General features: G+C 42.7%; 1 protein-coding gene across 2 annotated transcripts; it reads left to right on the top strand.

Moving 5' to 3' along the window:
- The first annotated feature begins 2,343 nt into the window (after positions 1 to 2,343).
- Positions 2,344 to 9,584, top strand: LOC128425637 (suppressor of cytokine signaling 6). 2 transcript variants are annotated; one of them, XM_053412348.1, is made up of 3 exons: positions 2,344 to 2,634; positions 3,201 to 3,270; positions 4,505 to 9,584. In XM_053412348.1, exon 3 carries the CDS (start codon positions 4,631 to 4,633, stop codon positions 6,239 to 6,241), a length of 1,611 nt encoding a protein of 536 aa, XP_053268323.1. In that variant the 5' UTR covers positions 2,344 to 2,634; positions 3,201 to 3,270; positions 4,505 to 4,630; the 3' UTR covers positions 6,242 to 9,584. The 2 variants fall into 2 exon arrangements, with proteins under 2 accessions (XP_053268323.1, XP_053268322.1); XM_053412347.1 differs by having other exon boundaries at positions 2,345 to 2,583.
- The last annotated feature ends 7,286 nt before the right edge of the window (positions 9,585 to 16,870 follow it).

Consider the following 16,870-nt stretch of genomic DNA (forward strand, 5'->3'; position numbering starts at 1 on the left):
TCAGACCAAAGTTTGTTTGTCGGGTCTAATTTAGATGGCAGAGAAATTACATCCACTGCTCTCCGATGTATCTAAGTGCTGCCACCCAGCCCCCTCCTGCTTCTTTTTCTTTCCTCCACCATGCAGCACTTCCCTCCTGTGCCAACACATCAAGTGAAAGCAGCCTGATCAACCCTAATAGGGCCTGGTAATTAGACTCTTTGCATAGAGCCTGTCTGCACGCAGCTGCCCTAAGCAGGTTGGGAAAGGACTGCCATACACTTGACAGTGTGGAAAAAACAATGTAATGTTCGGTGTACGGGCCAAATTAGCCCGGCTGTGGTAAACACATTCTACTTTAAAACAATACTGACACTAATTAGCCGAGCAATGTATCATTTCAGAGTTCAAGTTTTAGTTGCTGCATCAAATACTTGAAAATACTTGGAGAGCTAACTGGATGTTTCTGGAATACAAATGAGAAAGAGCCTATTCCTGCATAAAGGCTAAGGAACCAGCATTAAAGGAAAAATAAAGTGTAGTACTTGATATTTCAAAGGTTAGGTGTGGTTATATGGATTACTACAGCAAGAAAATAAGCGTAAAATAAACTACTTGTTTTTACATTTTTGTTATTACCTATAAACCTGTAGGGGTAAAAAAAATAATATTTGTTTTCATTTCTGCTTCACATGCTACACGGCTTGTAATCTAAATCAAATACAATACAGCAGGTTGAATGAAACAAACATAATATTTGATCTATATTATAAGTTTCAAGCCATTTGGTTACGTTGCACCATGAGAAAAGATAGAGTCACAACAGACTGGGTCAAAGACTGGATGGCATATTTGTGGTTTAGGACAATTAAGACAAACATGCCAACTGTGTCACACTAAATCTTCCCGCACAGCCTCCTTATGAAAAGGTCTGATTATTTGGATTGTGAACTTGTAAATGCCCTCTGAGGGATTGTAGCAGTATGTCTAATAATACTCAGTCATTAGGGTTATCCGCTGTTGTGAGTGAGCTGAATAGACTTTGTCCTATTCTCAGTTGTGCAGTTGATAATATTCAGTCAATTTTCTTTCCCAGTATTGTGCTGCTACATATTCATTCCCACTTCTAACACAACACTTCTTTGAATGTTAATGGGATATTGTTCAAAGTGGTGGCACCATGTGTAATGTAGCATGCTCTATACGTACAGTTAATGTAAAGCATGTTATATAGTTATATAGGTGGCCAAAGATACAGATTTACATTTTTGTTTATCAAAACAAAACAAAGCATGTATATGGCTGTATTTAGGACATGTCTGTATGTATACAGCGACATGTATTTGTATGCAGCTATCAGTAGATTAGAAAGATCTATACAGTCTTTGTGTTGGCCATTGTCATACGTCTTGTTTATTTCATTAGTTTTCACAGAGCATGTTTGGTTTTTGCAACACATTGCTCAATGGGCGGGACTGAGAGCTGCCCAGCATGACCACATCCTTCTACTTGAGTATTTGAGTGAGCAAACCGGTTGGAGCAGTATTATAGCTCAGAATATATATACAGTATGTACACAGTATATGAATGGTGGCTATTTATGGAGATGTTAGTGGTGCGGTCCTTTTTGCTGAGCTTGTGTTTGGGATCAATAAATGTATCTTATCTGAGAGGAGAAATCTGTTTTTCTAACTGCGGCTAACAATATAAGTAATTATCACAATATAAATTGCATCAATAGCAATACTAACAAAGCCTAATTAATATATTTATGTATTGCTTCTGTATTGTGCAAGCACACCGGTATAACATATAATTTAAAAACCTCAGACTCATTAAGTGTTTGTCCTTCTCTGCTCATAAAGATGAGTTTAAAACCACAACCTTCACTCAGGAGCAAAAGTCAACAAACTCAAAGTCAATAACAATGTGACATTTATCTTGATAATGGTCAATAATTGATAATATTTCTACTTATCAATAGCACTCATATTGTCTTATTTGTAGAATAGACTATTTGCTATATGAACATTTTATTTTGGAAATAATTTACAGATTAGGTGAAGTATATTGAGTTATTCTTATTTCTTTTTATTGTTGTTGTTGTTATTATTAGGGCCTGAGCACTGACATGCACTGACAGACAGGGAGGCCCTATTGAAATTGTAAGGATTATTCTTTTTTCAGGCAAATTAATTGGCTTTTTGAGGGCTTTAACATGCTAAAATTCTTATTGTTATCGTTCTTCTTCTTCTTCTTCTTTTTTTTCTTCTTCTTCTTCTTCTTCTTCTTCTTCTTCTTCTTCTTCTTATCATTGTGATTTGTATTGGTATGATATACAAGCTTTCTCCTGTGTGTGGATGTGAAAGTTGCTGTGGCTGCTCTGAGGCTGATTCGCTGCCTCTGAATATGCTCCCACAATTCAACAGGCAACAAAGGAAGAAAGGAAGAGGCCACCGAGCTACCAGGTGTTAGCCGAGCCCAGGCTTCCGAAATGACACCTTATCGTGACCTTGTGCTCGACGCGTTCAGGAAAACCTCTGGATCCGGACAGACGAGCAGCTGGATGCTTCCATTCGAGCGCAGGAGCTGAGTAGAGCAAAGGTAACGCCAATGTTTTCGGTAGCACAACGCTAACAAAGCTGGACTGAGGTGGTAAGCTAACATTAGCCAACACTCGTCAAGTAGCGACGCTTTTAGTGAACGTGCTGCTCAGGACAGATGTCAACACCCAGGGTTTATTTTCCTCAAACTCTACAATACAACGACTATTCAATATCCACTGTCTGTAGGTTGTTAAATGCACCATGTAAGGGGATATGCTAACAATCTCAATGGCTGCTAGCCGCTTCGTGTTAGCATACAAGCAAGCCCACCACTGTTAAATGGGCTAGCTAAAGTAGACACGCGTGTTTAAGGGCTCCTTGTTGTAACAGCTGGTTTTTATTAAATGAAGAAGTGGTCGGAGCTTGTAGTTGTTTTGTGTTGTTTTTAAAGGCGCACGTTAGCAGGCAGCAGCCAGGCTAGAGGCATGCTGTTGTGTCAGTGGGCCTCGTCAGGTCAGGACAACCCTGGCTAACGTCGGTGTAATTGTGTCGACCCCGGTTTTGTTGTGGTGGTGGTACAGATGCTTGCAACGTGTTTTTCCTCTCGTGTATTAAAATCCCACGTTAATCAGACGCGTTGGACGTTTTCAAACGAGCTGTCTGTTTCCTCCACAGCATCAGATGAGAGGTGGTGGAAGTGGAACTTGACCCATCCAACTGAGTCACCATTTTCCTGCACATAATGGTGAGTAATCACATTGCAGCTGTCTTGATTATCAAGCAGCTTTATTCCAGTGTCTCCACAGACTGTTTGAGTCTTGTCTCCCCGGAGCTGAGTCTATTTGACAGATGTAAATGCAGTGACTGACATTTATGTAAATCCAACCATGAGTTCGATTCAGTGTGGTCAGGGAGTCTTTGGACAGCAGCATAGGAAATAGCTTATTTACTGAAGTAATCACATTGATGCGCATGTGCTTGCTTTCAGCTGATCGGCTTCTTATAAGTGGTTGTATTTCCATTGACAGAGCTGTGTAGGAGCTGTAGCCTTTTATATTCGAGAGGAGTTGTAAACAATGAGGCATGGAAGTGATCCTGAACACCCATCTGTAATGATCAAGGAGCTCTAAGGGCTGAGTAGTGACAGAAGCACGGAGCATCCCCAGGGAATAGCCAAGCAGATGTTGATGTCTAAGACACAACAAGTCCATGGTTACTAAGGATGTGCAACCAGATAATAAACAAAGACTTTACTCCTGTTTATGTAAGTCCGGCTCTTTATTTGGTCCACCTAGGGGCCCTGATCGCATGGATTACATTGATGTAAAGACGGTCAGATTAAAACTTGAATGAATTCATTGAAAATCTTTTCATTTTAATCAGTTGCACGGCATAGAATTAAGAGCTGAAATGATAAGTTGATCACCAGAAAGAATATACAGCTATTTTAGTAAACTATTAATTGTTTTAGTGATTTTTTTTTTTCAGGTTAAAATGTTCATATCTAGTCTTCTCAGGTGTGAAGACTTGATTTTTTAAACTTAGGTGTTTTGATAAGGTGATGGTCAATGGAGTGTCAGAAGGCTTTTGCACGGTTGGTCAGAGAAGACATTTTATAACAATATATTAGACTTTAGGGAAATTATTCTACTAATAATAATATGCTTGTTTTCATTTTCTGTTTGTCGCACATTTTATAGACCAACTGATTAATTGTATAATTACCAAACAATTTTCATTATTATTGAAAAATTAAAGTTATCAGCAGTTGCCACCCTGACTGAGATAATACAACAAAACTAGTTGCTGTTGAAATACCCAGAGACTGCTTTAATTGTGTTTAAAATGCTGTGATAAATCTTTTGTGTCCTCTGATTTTGCATCATGAGTCTGTACAATCCAGCTTTTTCCCTGAAGTGAGTGTTTTATGACTGAACTTAAAATCTAATCCTGTGTGTTTGTTGTTCTTTATTCTGCAGGGCTCCATGGTTCCATTATATGCATGACTTGTTTTGTGTGGCCTGATGGGAGGACACTGTGGATAGTACTTTCATCGGGATACCAGCAGAGCCATCCCATGCCGCCACGTTGGAGGGCCTGTCAGAATGAAGAAGATAAGCCTTAAGACCATCCGCAAGTCCCTCAACATTAAGGGCAAAGAGGAGGGTGACTTTGTCATGCTCCAGCAGCCCTCGGTGACTCCAGAGTTTTCGAAGGAAGAGTCACTTTTTGGGGGCTGCTACACCAAAGACCCCGCTGGCTGTGACCTTGGTTTAGAAGAGGACAAGGGGGGTCAGAATAAGGGCCGCTCAAAGAGTGAGAGCCTGATGGGATCACTGAAGAGGAGGCTGTCTGCCAAGCAGAAGGCGAAAGTGAAAGGTGGCTCCTCTGCTATAGGCTCAGTTGATGATGATGACACCTTCTCATCCTCCTCTGTGCCGATCAGCTTCACCGAGGGGAAAGCCCAGAGACCCCTTAGATCTGCATCCTTACGAAGTCACCATTATAGCCCCTCACCGTGGCCTCTGCGATCAGTCAACTCTGATGATTCCTGTATTAAGATGGAGGTAAAAGTTAAAGCCATGGTTCACTCACCCAGCCCCAGTCCCAGCTTAAATGGTGTCCGGAAAGAATTTCATGATTTCCAGATGGAAGGGCTCTTTCAGGATCAAGCAGAATCCTTAAAACATCTACAGCAGCCTCAAAACGGTGAGCTGCATCTAAACATTGATGAAAATGATGTGCCTGTGGTGCTGGGGTTGACTCCCCAGGACTACATTCAGTACACAATGCCTTTAGATGAGGGAATGTACCCGGAAGGGTCCCACTCTTTCTGCCTGGACAGCTCCTCTCCTATGGAGGTGGTGGCTGAAGCAGACAATGGGTCCCTCCACACAGACCAGGGACAAGAGGAACATGAACTGGTGTGTGAAATGCCTCCGGATCTCTTCATGGAAACCTCAGTTAATAGTCTTCTCATCGGTTCCGCTGGTGTAATGCTCCAAAGTTCCAGAGTAGAGGTCCCGCCTCCCCTCTCTCCACTCCTGCCACCCATGATTAGTAATGGACATTTCCCGAGGACGTTTTCTGGGTTCAGTTCTTCAGACAGCCAGGTAGCTGAGCGAGTAAGACATCACCTCAACTTTGACCCAAATTCAGCTCCAGGGGTCAGTCGGGTGTATGAGTCAGTCCAGAGGAGCGGGCCAATGGTCGTAACCAGCCTGACGGAGGAGCTGAAGAAGCTGGCAAGGCAGGGCTGGTACTGGGGCCCCATCACACGCTGGGAGGCAGAGGAAAAGCTAGTCAACTTGGCTGATGGCTCATTCCTGGTCCGAGACAGCTCAGATGACAGGTACCTGCTCAGCCTAAGTTTCAGGTCACAGGGCAAAACCCTCCACACCCGCATCGAACACTCCAACGGGCGCTTCAGCTTCTACGAGCAGCCCGACGTCGAGGGACACACGTCCATTGTCGACTTAATCGAACACTCTATCAGAGACTCAGAGAATGGAGCCTTTTGCTATTCCAGGTCTCGATTACCAGGGTCTGCAACCTACCCAGTCAGACTAACCAACCCAGTGTCTCGGTTTATGCAAGTGCGCTCCCTGCAGTACCTTTGTCGCTTTGTCATTAGACAATACACAAGAATAGACCTAATCCAGAAACTGCCCTTACCTAATAAGATGAAAGATTATCTGCAGGAGAAGCACTACTGAGGACACACAGGACAGTGGTAGCAATTTGCACTTTTGTGTTCAGTCAAGAGATTTAAACAAGGTTTACAGACAACCACAGTTTGGAGAAGATTGGTTTCCGGTGACTCTTGATTTGTGTCCAGATGACTGTTTAGTCCTCCATTCCACTGTTCTTGGGTTTCTTTTCTGGTTGTAGGAGGCTACTTCCAGAAACATAGGCCAGCACATAATCTATCGCAAAAACATACTAGAGGTTTACAGCCAGGTCACCATAGTTGCATACATTAAATGTAGACATTAGGCATGCATTGTGATGTACTGTTAAGTGTAACATCCAGCTGGGTGGGTAGAGTGGATTTTCAGAAGTTTGCCATCTGCGTATATGTTTGGCCAGTGAGGAGAAATAAGATTCCACCATCAATTTGAAAAAATCATTGAATTTCGTCCACTACATGATACATTTCAGAGATGGTTTCAAGGATTGGAATAGTGTTGCTACAGTGAAACATTTTAATCAAATGTTAGGCTCTCTGCAGACTGACTGAGCTTGTTCGTCTTTTGCATCTTATTGTTTCTTGGCTTATACAACATAACCATGTTTGTCAGCATGACCTGACCACCACCCTGCATTAAAAAAAATAAATGCAGTTAAAAGTTCAAATTGCAAGAAATTATAATGGCCAACTTTAACAAAAATCTTTATTTTGCTCGAAATTTAAATCATCACATTGTCAGACTTTAATGAATTTAAGCTAACCACTTTTCCAGTGGATGCATTTTCTTCTTGAAGAATTAAAAGTCTCTGTCATGGCCAGTTACACCAGACATATTACAAATACATCAATTTGGAAAGTTTAAAATCCCTGTCAGAGTCAAATTGGTTCACTGGGTCCACTTGGTCCACAACATTAACATTTTGATGCAAAACATGTCCAAGTTATGTTAGTTTGTCAGAGTAGCGTTGAATTGTATGGCTGCATGTAGCCATTATATAATGTGCAAGCCTAAAGGTACTAATGATGCTGGATTTTCTTGTTGTGCTGTTTGTAGAAACGGCATCGATTCGATGTATAGACGTTTTCAAAGTATGTTGATGTTAAAAAGTTCAATCTTTCTGCATTAGGAATGTTACAAAAACCGCACAGCAGCTCAGGCTCAACAACTTGGTCACTGTGTGTAATGCTCATATCTGCATGTAGTCAAGGCTTTAAGACTCAATCAAGGGCACAGCCGAGTTACTCTCAATGAGTAGAGATGTCACAGTAAGAGGGCGGAACATATCGATCGTGTTGTTTTAGTGCTACATCTCGTAACAGGCTGTTCAATGCACAATTGCATTAACCTAAGACGGTTTATATGTAAAGAAAATTGCCCTCGATTACGCCACAACTGAAAACAGATGTGCAGTCAGTGGAGCTGAATCTGCTTGTTGGGATGACTGTGTCTTGGTCTCTTAATGGCAGCCATGAGCTGAACCCAGATCACAGAAATTTCCTAAAACGGTGCAAAACGTATATTCGGGAAAGTAAGGGTTCGGTCCTCCTCGCAGACTGGGAGTAGCGGTAGTTCCATCACAGCTGCATGGCGTCATTAGTGTCATATGGGTTTCAAGGACATTGGGATAAAAAGCAAGTTTTGCCATTGCTTGTTCACGTCGTCCACTGTCGTCACCGAGCTGCATTACCCCACAGATTGTCTTGCTTCTAGGCTGTTACTGTGCCAGAGTAAAGGGAAGAGCACACAGGATGCTACGCAAGTGCTTTATATGGATACTTTGACAGGGAATTGTTTTTTCACAATATGAATGAGCATCTTTTTTGACATCAGTGTCCTTACAAGTATTTGGAAAATGGTCACTCGGACAACATAAGTAGGTTGTTAGCGCTTAGTTCTAGTTTTAGTTAGTCCGAGGAGGTCACCATGATTCTAGCACAGCAGAAATTACGATAGGAACTTTGAAGGGTGTTGCATGTTTAAAGACTTAGCATTTTAACGCTTTGAGTTGTATAGGAACGAAGGATCTAGGATGTGTGTTTGGCTGTGTTAAAGGATGTTTTTTGTTGTTTTTCTCTGTCACAAACATTGGCTGGACATTCTGTGTACAAGAAATGCAGTTTTCTTTTTCAGTGAGTTATTTTTTTTGACATTTGCCATCTGGGGGATGGGGGCTGTACAAAAGGAATGTACGCTTTGTTTGAGATATCCATTTGATCTGCCTGCAAGCCAGTTTCAGAAAGCATGAGAATCCTGAAAAAAAAAACTACATTGACACATTTTTTGCACTTGAAAATCCCCCACGACACACTTGGATCCTCTCCTGCCAGGAGTTGTCCTTCAGATGGCATCTTGAGAAGAAACAAAGTCACACATTTGTCCTCATGTGTTCATATAAATGTTTAGATGAAGTCAAGATTGTTTTGTTTCTGTCATATCTGTGGGATATAAAGGGTAAAGGCACCAGCATCATATCTAAGCCTCTGCTAATTCTCATGGGCTGTCAGCGAATGAGATCACGGCAAGAATGTGGATGTAAACTTCATTTGACAACTTCTTTTGGATGCGTGTGTATGTGTTTGATTTGAAATGTGAAAGTAAAATCGTTTGTCTTTTTTTTATTTTTTTTAATACAATGTTGTTTTAATTGTATTTCCGTTTTAATTTGCAATTGGTCACCGGAGTTTGACCAGCAGGAACCAGTTTCTTATGGCGTTGCTGCTGTGATTTTCTTTTTAATACTAGTTTATTATTAAGCATTATTGCCTTCGATGTTTGATTCCAGAGGTCGATGCTTGTTGATAACAGCTGTCTAGCACTTAACAAGCTCCACGATTTTTGTTGTGCATGAAGGTAATTGTTTACAACGTTGTTTGGAAAAGCCCCCTTTTCTTTTTCTTCCGTTTTCTGTTTTGTTTTGTATTTTTAACCTTTTCTCACATGAACAGCTTGGTACAATTTGACAACTTTTTCTTTCATTTAAATGTGTGTTAGACACATTTGTGCTGCTGATGGATATGATTGCCTTTCTTGTATTTAACAGTTGGGGAAACAGAATGTCACCGGTGTAGATGTATGTACACGTAATGACTCTGGTTATCATCTTGGGAGAGCAAAGCAGATTTGCAATTTGTTAACAACTGTAGTCAGTTAAAAGAGCATTAGTAGCGATTAGAAAAACCCTCTGTAGAATCACCAGTTCACTCCAGTTTACATTGGTTGTCAACTGTCAACTTTCCAAAGTAGATGGTCTTTTTGTATTTTTCTTTTGGAAAAAAATCAACAGTGATTTATTGCACATTTTGGATACAGTTCAAGAGTTTTTTGTATCTGCCAATTATAAATTATAAATAAAAAAAACTATATTCTACTTGTGTTGTTTGTGTCAAACTCTTTACACTCTCACGTCAGGCTCATCGCTGCACACGTTGGTTGACTCGTACCATTGCCTGGTTAATGCACTTAACAATAGCCTGATCATGCTTGCATCTCTGTTAATAGATCAGATAATGGGGGGCTCTAAGAAGATTCTACTCCGCAGTGAGTACAAATTGGCAGCTGATCCCAGGGCTCTGGTTGCCTAATTTTACGGAGACAGTCTGGGGGAGGTCTTTAAACACAACTGAGCGAGGCAGAGACTCTGGGGACAGATTAGCAGCGGTGCTACCAACCTTGCTTTAACTTCACTTTAAGTCGACTCTGGAGAAACACTGAGCGAGTTCTTGTGTTGTATAGGAGGAGGAGACGACGCGGGGGGGTGGGATAATGGTGTCGGGGTTTGGACTTGGATCTGCTGAAACATGGCCTGCATGATGATGAGGAGGTAGGCTTTGTTAACTGCTGTGTCTGACAGGCCTCTCTAGGCATCTGAGGTGAAGACACGCAACTGTTTACTCTCTCTGCTCGATTCACCATGATTTATTCATAGCACATGTTGGTGGTCGCATGTCATATATAGATGCCTCCATCATAAAAGGGCTCATCTCTGCCTTCCTCTGTTATTTTTATTTATTTATTTGCAAACTATTTATATTCAGAGTTTAACGGGAGAGGTGTTACTTTGCTGGGAGGAGAGCGACTTGGCGTGACGTGACACGGCGTCGTGGCTGTTGAGGATTTCTCTGCAGAGGAGATATTCGCTGTGCTCGCTTTCCAGCTCGTGGCCAGGTTGCTGCCGATACTCACTCAGGGTGCTTTATGTGAGTGTGGTTTTGGTTTTAAAGTGAAGCTGGAGCTTTAGAAAAAAGAGATTTAACTGCTAATGTTTGGTTTGTTTGAACCATAAATGAAGTCAAGGTTATCAGTTAAGTACTGTCTGAGTAACGCTCCAGAACCACAATTAATACAAAAATGGCCGTAGACTCCGGCTCTGCAAAATGAAGCCAATGCAGAGGTGCCTGAAACCTGTGTGTTCTCTCAAATGACCAGCAGAGGGCAACTCCACTGTGGTTGGAAATAGAAGTCAGTTTCCCTAGCAGTAGACTGCCATTTGCCATTTTCTGTAGTTCCCAAACCAATGAATGACGTCACGGTGAGTCTCCTCACTTTGGTTTTTGTATTGATTAAAATACTGAGGTTGTGTTACTTGGCGAGCTATAGAGGGCCGGGTATCTGGATTTTGTTTTCTTTGGCCAAGCATTTGAAAAAAGGAAAAAATGCTTTATTTTATTAATTTGCCAGAAAGTGACATTTCAAGCACCACCCTCTTCCTCAGACTTTCAATCTTCTCATCTTAAATACCCCCAATCCATTTTGAGCAACTCACATCGTTATTGCAAATTATTAGCAAGACAAAATATGTACATACAGTTTAATATCACAATAAATATATATGAAAATGTTCACATATACCACCAACCTAGGTTATCAATACATCATATAATATCATCAATAGTTAAAATTCCAACTATTAAGGATTTAAAAGGTCACCAGGGCAAATAAATCCTTTAACGGGAGTTTCTAGATGTCCGGGTTTTCTCCCTTTTTAAAAAAACATTCAGGAAAACCAGTAGGTTTTTAAAGCAGGAGCATTAAGAGTGGCGAATCAGACTGAAAACAAAAGCTAAGCTGAAAACGCTCTGTAAAGATCCTGTAAAGCCTCCTTTACAGGCGGCATCTGGCCTGCTTGTTGCCTTTTGTCATTCTTTGGGGGAATGATAGCAGGTTCCATTTTAGAATTTTGGGTGGTGATATTACATTTGATGTCAGTTTGCAACATGAATATGTGCCTGTGAATTTCCAGTCAACGACAAGAAGACAGCGAACATGCTCGAGTCTCATAGCGCCGAGTGTCGAAACAAAAGGGCTCGTTTGTGAGCAAATTTCTCCTCAGCGTGGCTCTTAGTTTGAAACTGTTTACTCTGGAGAATCCATCCATCACGTGTCCGCTGTCTCAGATTGACGATCCATTCCCGCCATCTGGTGCGCCGCGTGGTGCTCCCATTTTTCACCTACAAACAGGGACGATGTTGACAGCTTGAATTAGCCAGCAAACATATATGTCGCTTTAAATCGTCATGCCTGGGAAACACCGGTGGGTCTTGCTGGTAATGATAAAGCCGGGGTCCCCTGCTGGCAACAGATGTCTTTCAGCCCAGAGTGAAAGGTTCAGCTCTATTAATGCTTGTGATGTCATGCCAGCAGTGCCAAACACCACTGAGACCCTCTTCTTCTCCATCCATCACACATTAGATGCCTCTAAACCCCAATTAGGCCTGTTAGAGAAGGGACTGCCTGCATCGTTACCAGGTCTCCACCGAAACAACAGCTCATCGCACTATTCATTGTGATCATTCTTCACAGTTTCACAATGTTTTCTTGGAGAACATGATTATTCAGCTTGGTGGATTCCACATTTGGTGCCTCACACTCTCATGGAGAACGCCTCCTGATCAAAAACGCCGTTCAACATGGTCCTCTTCGAAAAGCAACATCTCCCCCACACCAAGCAACAATAGAATCCAGCGAACAAAGTGCTTCTGACTGTGAACGCAGACGCACCAGCTTCAGTTCCGCTTCCTGAGGAGAAGATGCTTCGGAGGTGAGCGGCGCTAATGACCAGAAAATGGCAGATCCAGATGGCCCCAGCTCCAGGACGTCAGCAAAGAAGAATCTGGCCAGTTTGATATTTGATTAATGATGTGTCAAGATCATTTTTCCTTGTGCAGTGATTAATATATGATTTTATTTTGACTGTAACACTATTCTTTGTGTTTTTAATTTGACAGCAGGAGGACGTTTCAATTAGCCACCGGAGCTTCTTAATGTAATTACACATGACAGAGGCAAACATAAGCTCTGGATGATAATAATATACAGGAAGCATGTGTTTATGTATGTATGTATGCGTGTGCTCGGGCCGAGGGCATAGCTTCCAGTCGGGACTCAAGGCCAAGGGGAGTCATAATTATGTCATTAAAAAGAGTGACATCTGGAACTTGGGGGCCATCGAGTAACACGGAGTACCCACCTCCTTCCCTCCTTTGCCCCCTGCGACAGTGACAATCCACCCCTCATCCCCCAACAATCTGCCCATCGCTCACACGGGAGCGAGGAGCGTAAGGGTGTGGCGTGCCGGCGGTGGGAGGAGGGGAGGAACAGGTGGCGGCCATCAGGAAATGGATGGGGAATGTTTTGAATGGGAGACTTGCCTCCCTTCCTGGGTGTCTGCCCTTCACGAGTGGTCCAAGAGGCACAGCGAGGATGGGAGAGATGAAATGAGAACAGGTGGTGGTTTGTCGTTTAGCGAGGAATGGAGTTCCCCCCGCAGATCTGGCGAAGCAGTATGGAGAATGCCGTCGCGGCAGGATCCCCGACCTACCGGTCTCCACCGGGGTCGTGCATGTATCCGAAAAGCTCAACACGTCATCCACTACAAGTCTGGTTCGAGTTATTGATTTACCTCAGACCAAAAAAAGGGCCCGAAGAAAATAAACAATGTGCATTTAATGACATACCCGACTCCAATCTGTTTTTGGTCAAAGGCCAGGCTGCCGTCGTTTTGTACCATGATTGAACTGCAGCTGCACTTCCCACTCTCTGAACCGCCACTGTCCCACCAGTGCTCCCTCAAATGAGCTGTTGCAAGACAATTAACAGCTCCCCCACTTCCGAGCGAGCGTTACTCTGCACGGCCCCGCCCTCCCCCCGCACAGCCACATCCTGCTAATATTCCCCCCACACCTCTCCTCTCACAGCCCTGATGTGCTGGCTACACAAGCGCAAGGCTCTTTGAACCTCTAGTGTAACGACAGGCCTCGCTCATGCAGTCATCCACACCTCTGGAACATGGCACCTGTCTGCCGCACAGCTTATCAAGGTGATGTGCCTCGTGACTTTAAAACTGATCGCAGCGGGAACAGAGGCGTCCCGATTCTCCGACATGCTGCCATCCGTTCTTTATTTGATCACACGTACCGGACGACCACACACGAGTCGTAATTTCTCTTCCCAAATATGATATTTTCTCCATTAAAATGGGAATCCATCATTATTACGGTACGAGACAGTGAGGCGCATGGATTTCATCTCCCTCGTCACAGCTCCGAGGCAGCTGCATTCCAGCTAATCACTATGCTAATTGTGCTTCTTTACAGCATCGGCTGATATTCATCAAAAGAAAAATATATTCTTTAGAACCTTTGCAACTTTCCGACGAGCCTATAACACTATTATGACCTATTCATTAGAACACTCTCCTTCACTCTTTTGATGACCTAAACTGTTGATAATGTACGTAAACATCTATATCCATTGTATACCCAGCATGTAAAAGTATGGCTTTATCCTAATATCCTTATTTATTATCATTTACACAGACCTCTCCTGACGATTTTGACGTTTCCTCACTTTAAACCTCGATTACATTATCTCTGTTGACATGCACAGCAACATTAGGCTCCATTAAAAGCCTCTCCTCGGGAAATAGCAAATCACTGAAATATCTGAGGGATGGATTTGGTGTGGCCGCCTGGTCTCCCTTCTGACTTTTATCATCTTTTCAAATAAACAGAGAAAGATTTCAACAGTTTTCCAAATGCTGTTGATTATGGCAGTGCAAATCTCGGTAAAACTCTTGAAAGGAAAAGTTTAAGGGCCATATCTTGAACAGAAAGTGTTTTTGTTTGTTGTTATTTCTCTGTCCAGTGGTGGCTTTGTCTAGATAGCAAATGCAAACGCTAAAGTCATACACGGAGGCAGAGTGAACATTTACCAGAGACTTAATGAATATAAAAACGTGCAAAAGAAGAGTCCAAATTATCAAACAGTTTGTAGGTTGGAGCTAAGAACGGACCGGAAGGCGATGGACACGATAAAAAACAGAGAGCGGACAAACAGGGACCGGCTGAAGAAGAGGGAGGATACGAACCACCGGGTGCAGAGATTAAATATGGTGGCAGCAGGTGGGGCGAGATTGCATGATGATGGGCAAAAGGTGGGATCAGGCGGGGCGGAGGCAGGAGGACACACAGGGGGAAGAAGGGGGAAAAAGGAGGGAAAAGGACGTGATGGTTTCAAATGTCTGGTCTGGTTCATCGCTATTTGCTTTGCCTTTTTGAGATGGTTGAAAAGGATTTTGACAAACACACACTTATTGTGGAGTCAGTGTCGTGGTATAAGTGAATCTATTTCCTCTGCAGAGGATCGTTCCTTCTCACTACCGGGAAAATCCGCCAATGTAATTTAATCTACCAGGTTCCATGTGCAGCTGACTTTCAAAAAAGGGGGAATGTGAGGTGCAGTGTAGCCCAGCCATCTTGAACGAACCTGACCTGTACCCGAATATAATTTCAAACGTTTGTCCGTATATTGGATGTTATGCCAAAAACAATGATTAATCAACAAACTAATAATTATTTTACTGCAAGACTCTTTTGAAGCATGTCTGGCACGGAAAACCTTTCCTCCCCCAGCATTAAACGAGCAAAAGTTGATTTGGACTGAACCTAAATGCACATGGGGTTTGCACCATATGGGCGATGGGCTTAGATCATGAGAATAGAGACTCCTTTAATACATATATTCATTGGAAAGAGTGCCTCAATGCAAGCTAATACAAATGAGCGAAACACGAAACCTGAATCATTACATTCCTTATCTTGCTTGTACTTACTCTATGAGTCTCGTCACTGCCTTCCTTCTTAAGCTAGCACCCTGTGGCTCAGGTGGCAGAGCGGGCCCTTCCCCATCCAGAAGGCTATTGGTTAGATCCCCCATTCTGCATGCTGAAGTGTCCTTGAACCCCAAATTGCCCTTGATGGCTGTGCCGACCGTGTGTGAGTGATGGGCAATAGATAAAGTGCTGCACATAATAAATGAAATACATGTACTGTATGAATGTGTGTGGTGAAAACGGTAGTGTTTAGCACTTTGAGTAGTCACCAGGACTAGAAAAGCTCTATATAAATACAGACCATTTACCATATACCCTACATCCTTTTCCCACAGCCTGTTAATAAAGGGAACCATGTGTTTTCAGTTAGAGCGTCGCTGCTGCTATGGAACATAACTGAGGAACACATAATCCTCAAAACTTAATTCTACAGGAAGGCTCTACTGCGATGAATCTGGAGCCTATGTATTTTTCATGGGTTGTTATTGTACACGCCTATGACATCACGAAGGGTCGGAGAAAATATGCCATTTTAAATAATGGAGGTGCGCCTATTTAAAATACTGTAGCGTGTTTATCATCTGTACACACAGTTCCTCCCCTGTGATGGGGGAGATCAGAGGATTGGACTCCAGTGTTGATGTAAATCTGCACGATGCGTGCGCTGGCTTGAAAGTGGGCCTGGAGGGAAGTCTTTTAAATTTAGAACCAAACTGAAGGAGTTGTGAGGAAGACTGGCAACAAGTTGTAGATGAAATGTAGCTGACTTCTTGTTAAATCCACCTCACTTCAGCTTATTATTCAGTTTTCAAATGCATCAGTGTGATCTCTCTCTGGTTTTGATGGGTCGTATAAGAGGCATAGGGACGAAAAGACGTCCTGCTATGTGGTCGCGGTCCGCTTGGACGAGTTGTTGACCACGGCTCAGGTAATTTGAGTTGGGTTAAATCAATGTCCTCACTGGTTATATCAGCTATACTCACATTGTCTTCAGTCAGCCATTTATCGAGCCTGTCTGTCTGTTAGCTCGTCCCCTCTCCTCGAAACTCCCCCGCAGCCATGCAGGGCTCTGCTTGAAATCCTTCAATCCCATTAGGCTTTGTAAGTATTTCGTTGCTCAATGTCTGCCCAGAACAAGTCAAATATAGAATTATTGTCCTGAATCTGTCCTCTTCTCTTTCTCAGAAAAAAAAGCAAACAGTCGCCCGAGAGAAGGCCAAGTCCCTTAAATATACCTCCGCCGTAAAGAGGTGCCTAATGGAACATGACATAATAAATGAAATACTCATTCATTATTCAGCTTTAGGTTTTTTAATGGTTGACTCCCAGTCCTGTAATACACTGCTCCCTCAATTGTTTCCAGTTTGTAAATAATGTAATGCAGTCTTGATGAATAAAAGTGGCTACGGGCCATGCAATAGTAATGAAGACTGGGAGCGGGCTCAAGCAGAACCGAAATAATTCTGTTTGAGGAGGACGGTTAAATATCCGCAGCTGTCATTAGACAGATCTACGGGGATGTGCTCGGATAAAAGAACGTGTTG

This window comes from Pleuronectes platessa, chromosome 20, assembly GCF_947347685.1.
Source record: "Pleuronectes platessa chromosome 20, fPlePla1.1, whole genome shotgun sequence".
NCBI classification, from domain to species: Eukaryota; Metazoa; Chordata; class Actinopteri; order Pleuronectiformes; family Pleuronectidae; genus Pleuronectes; species Pleuronectes platessa.

Bases quoted from the DNA above. Each gene is read 5' to 3' on its own strand.
- LOC128425637 (XM_053412348.1), top strand. From the start codon at position 4,631: ATGAAGAAGATAAGCCTTAAGACCATCCGCAAGTCCCTCAACATTAAG.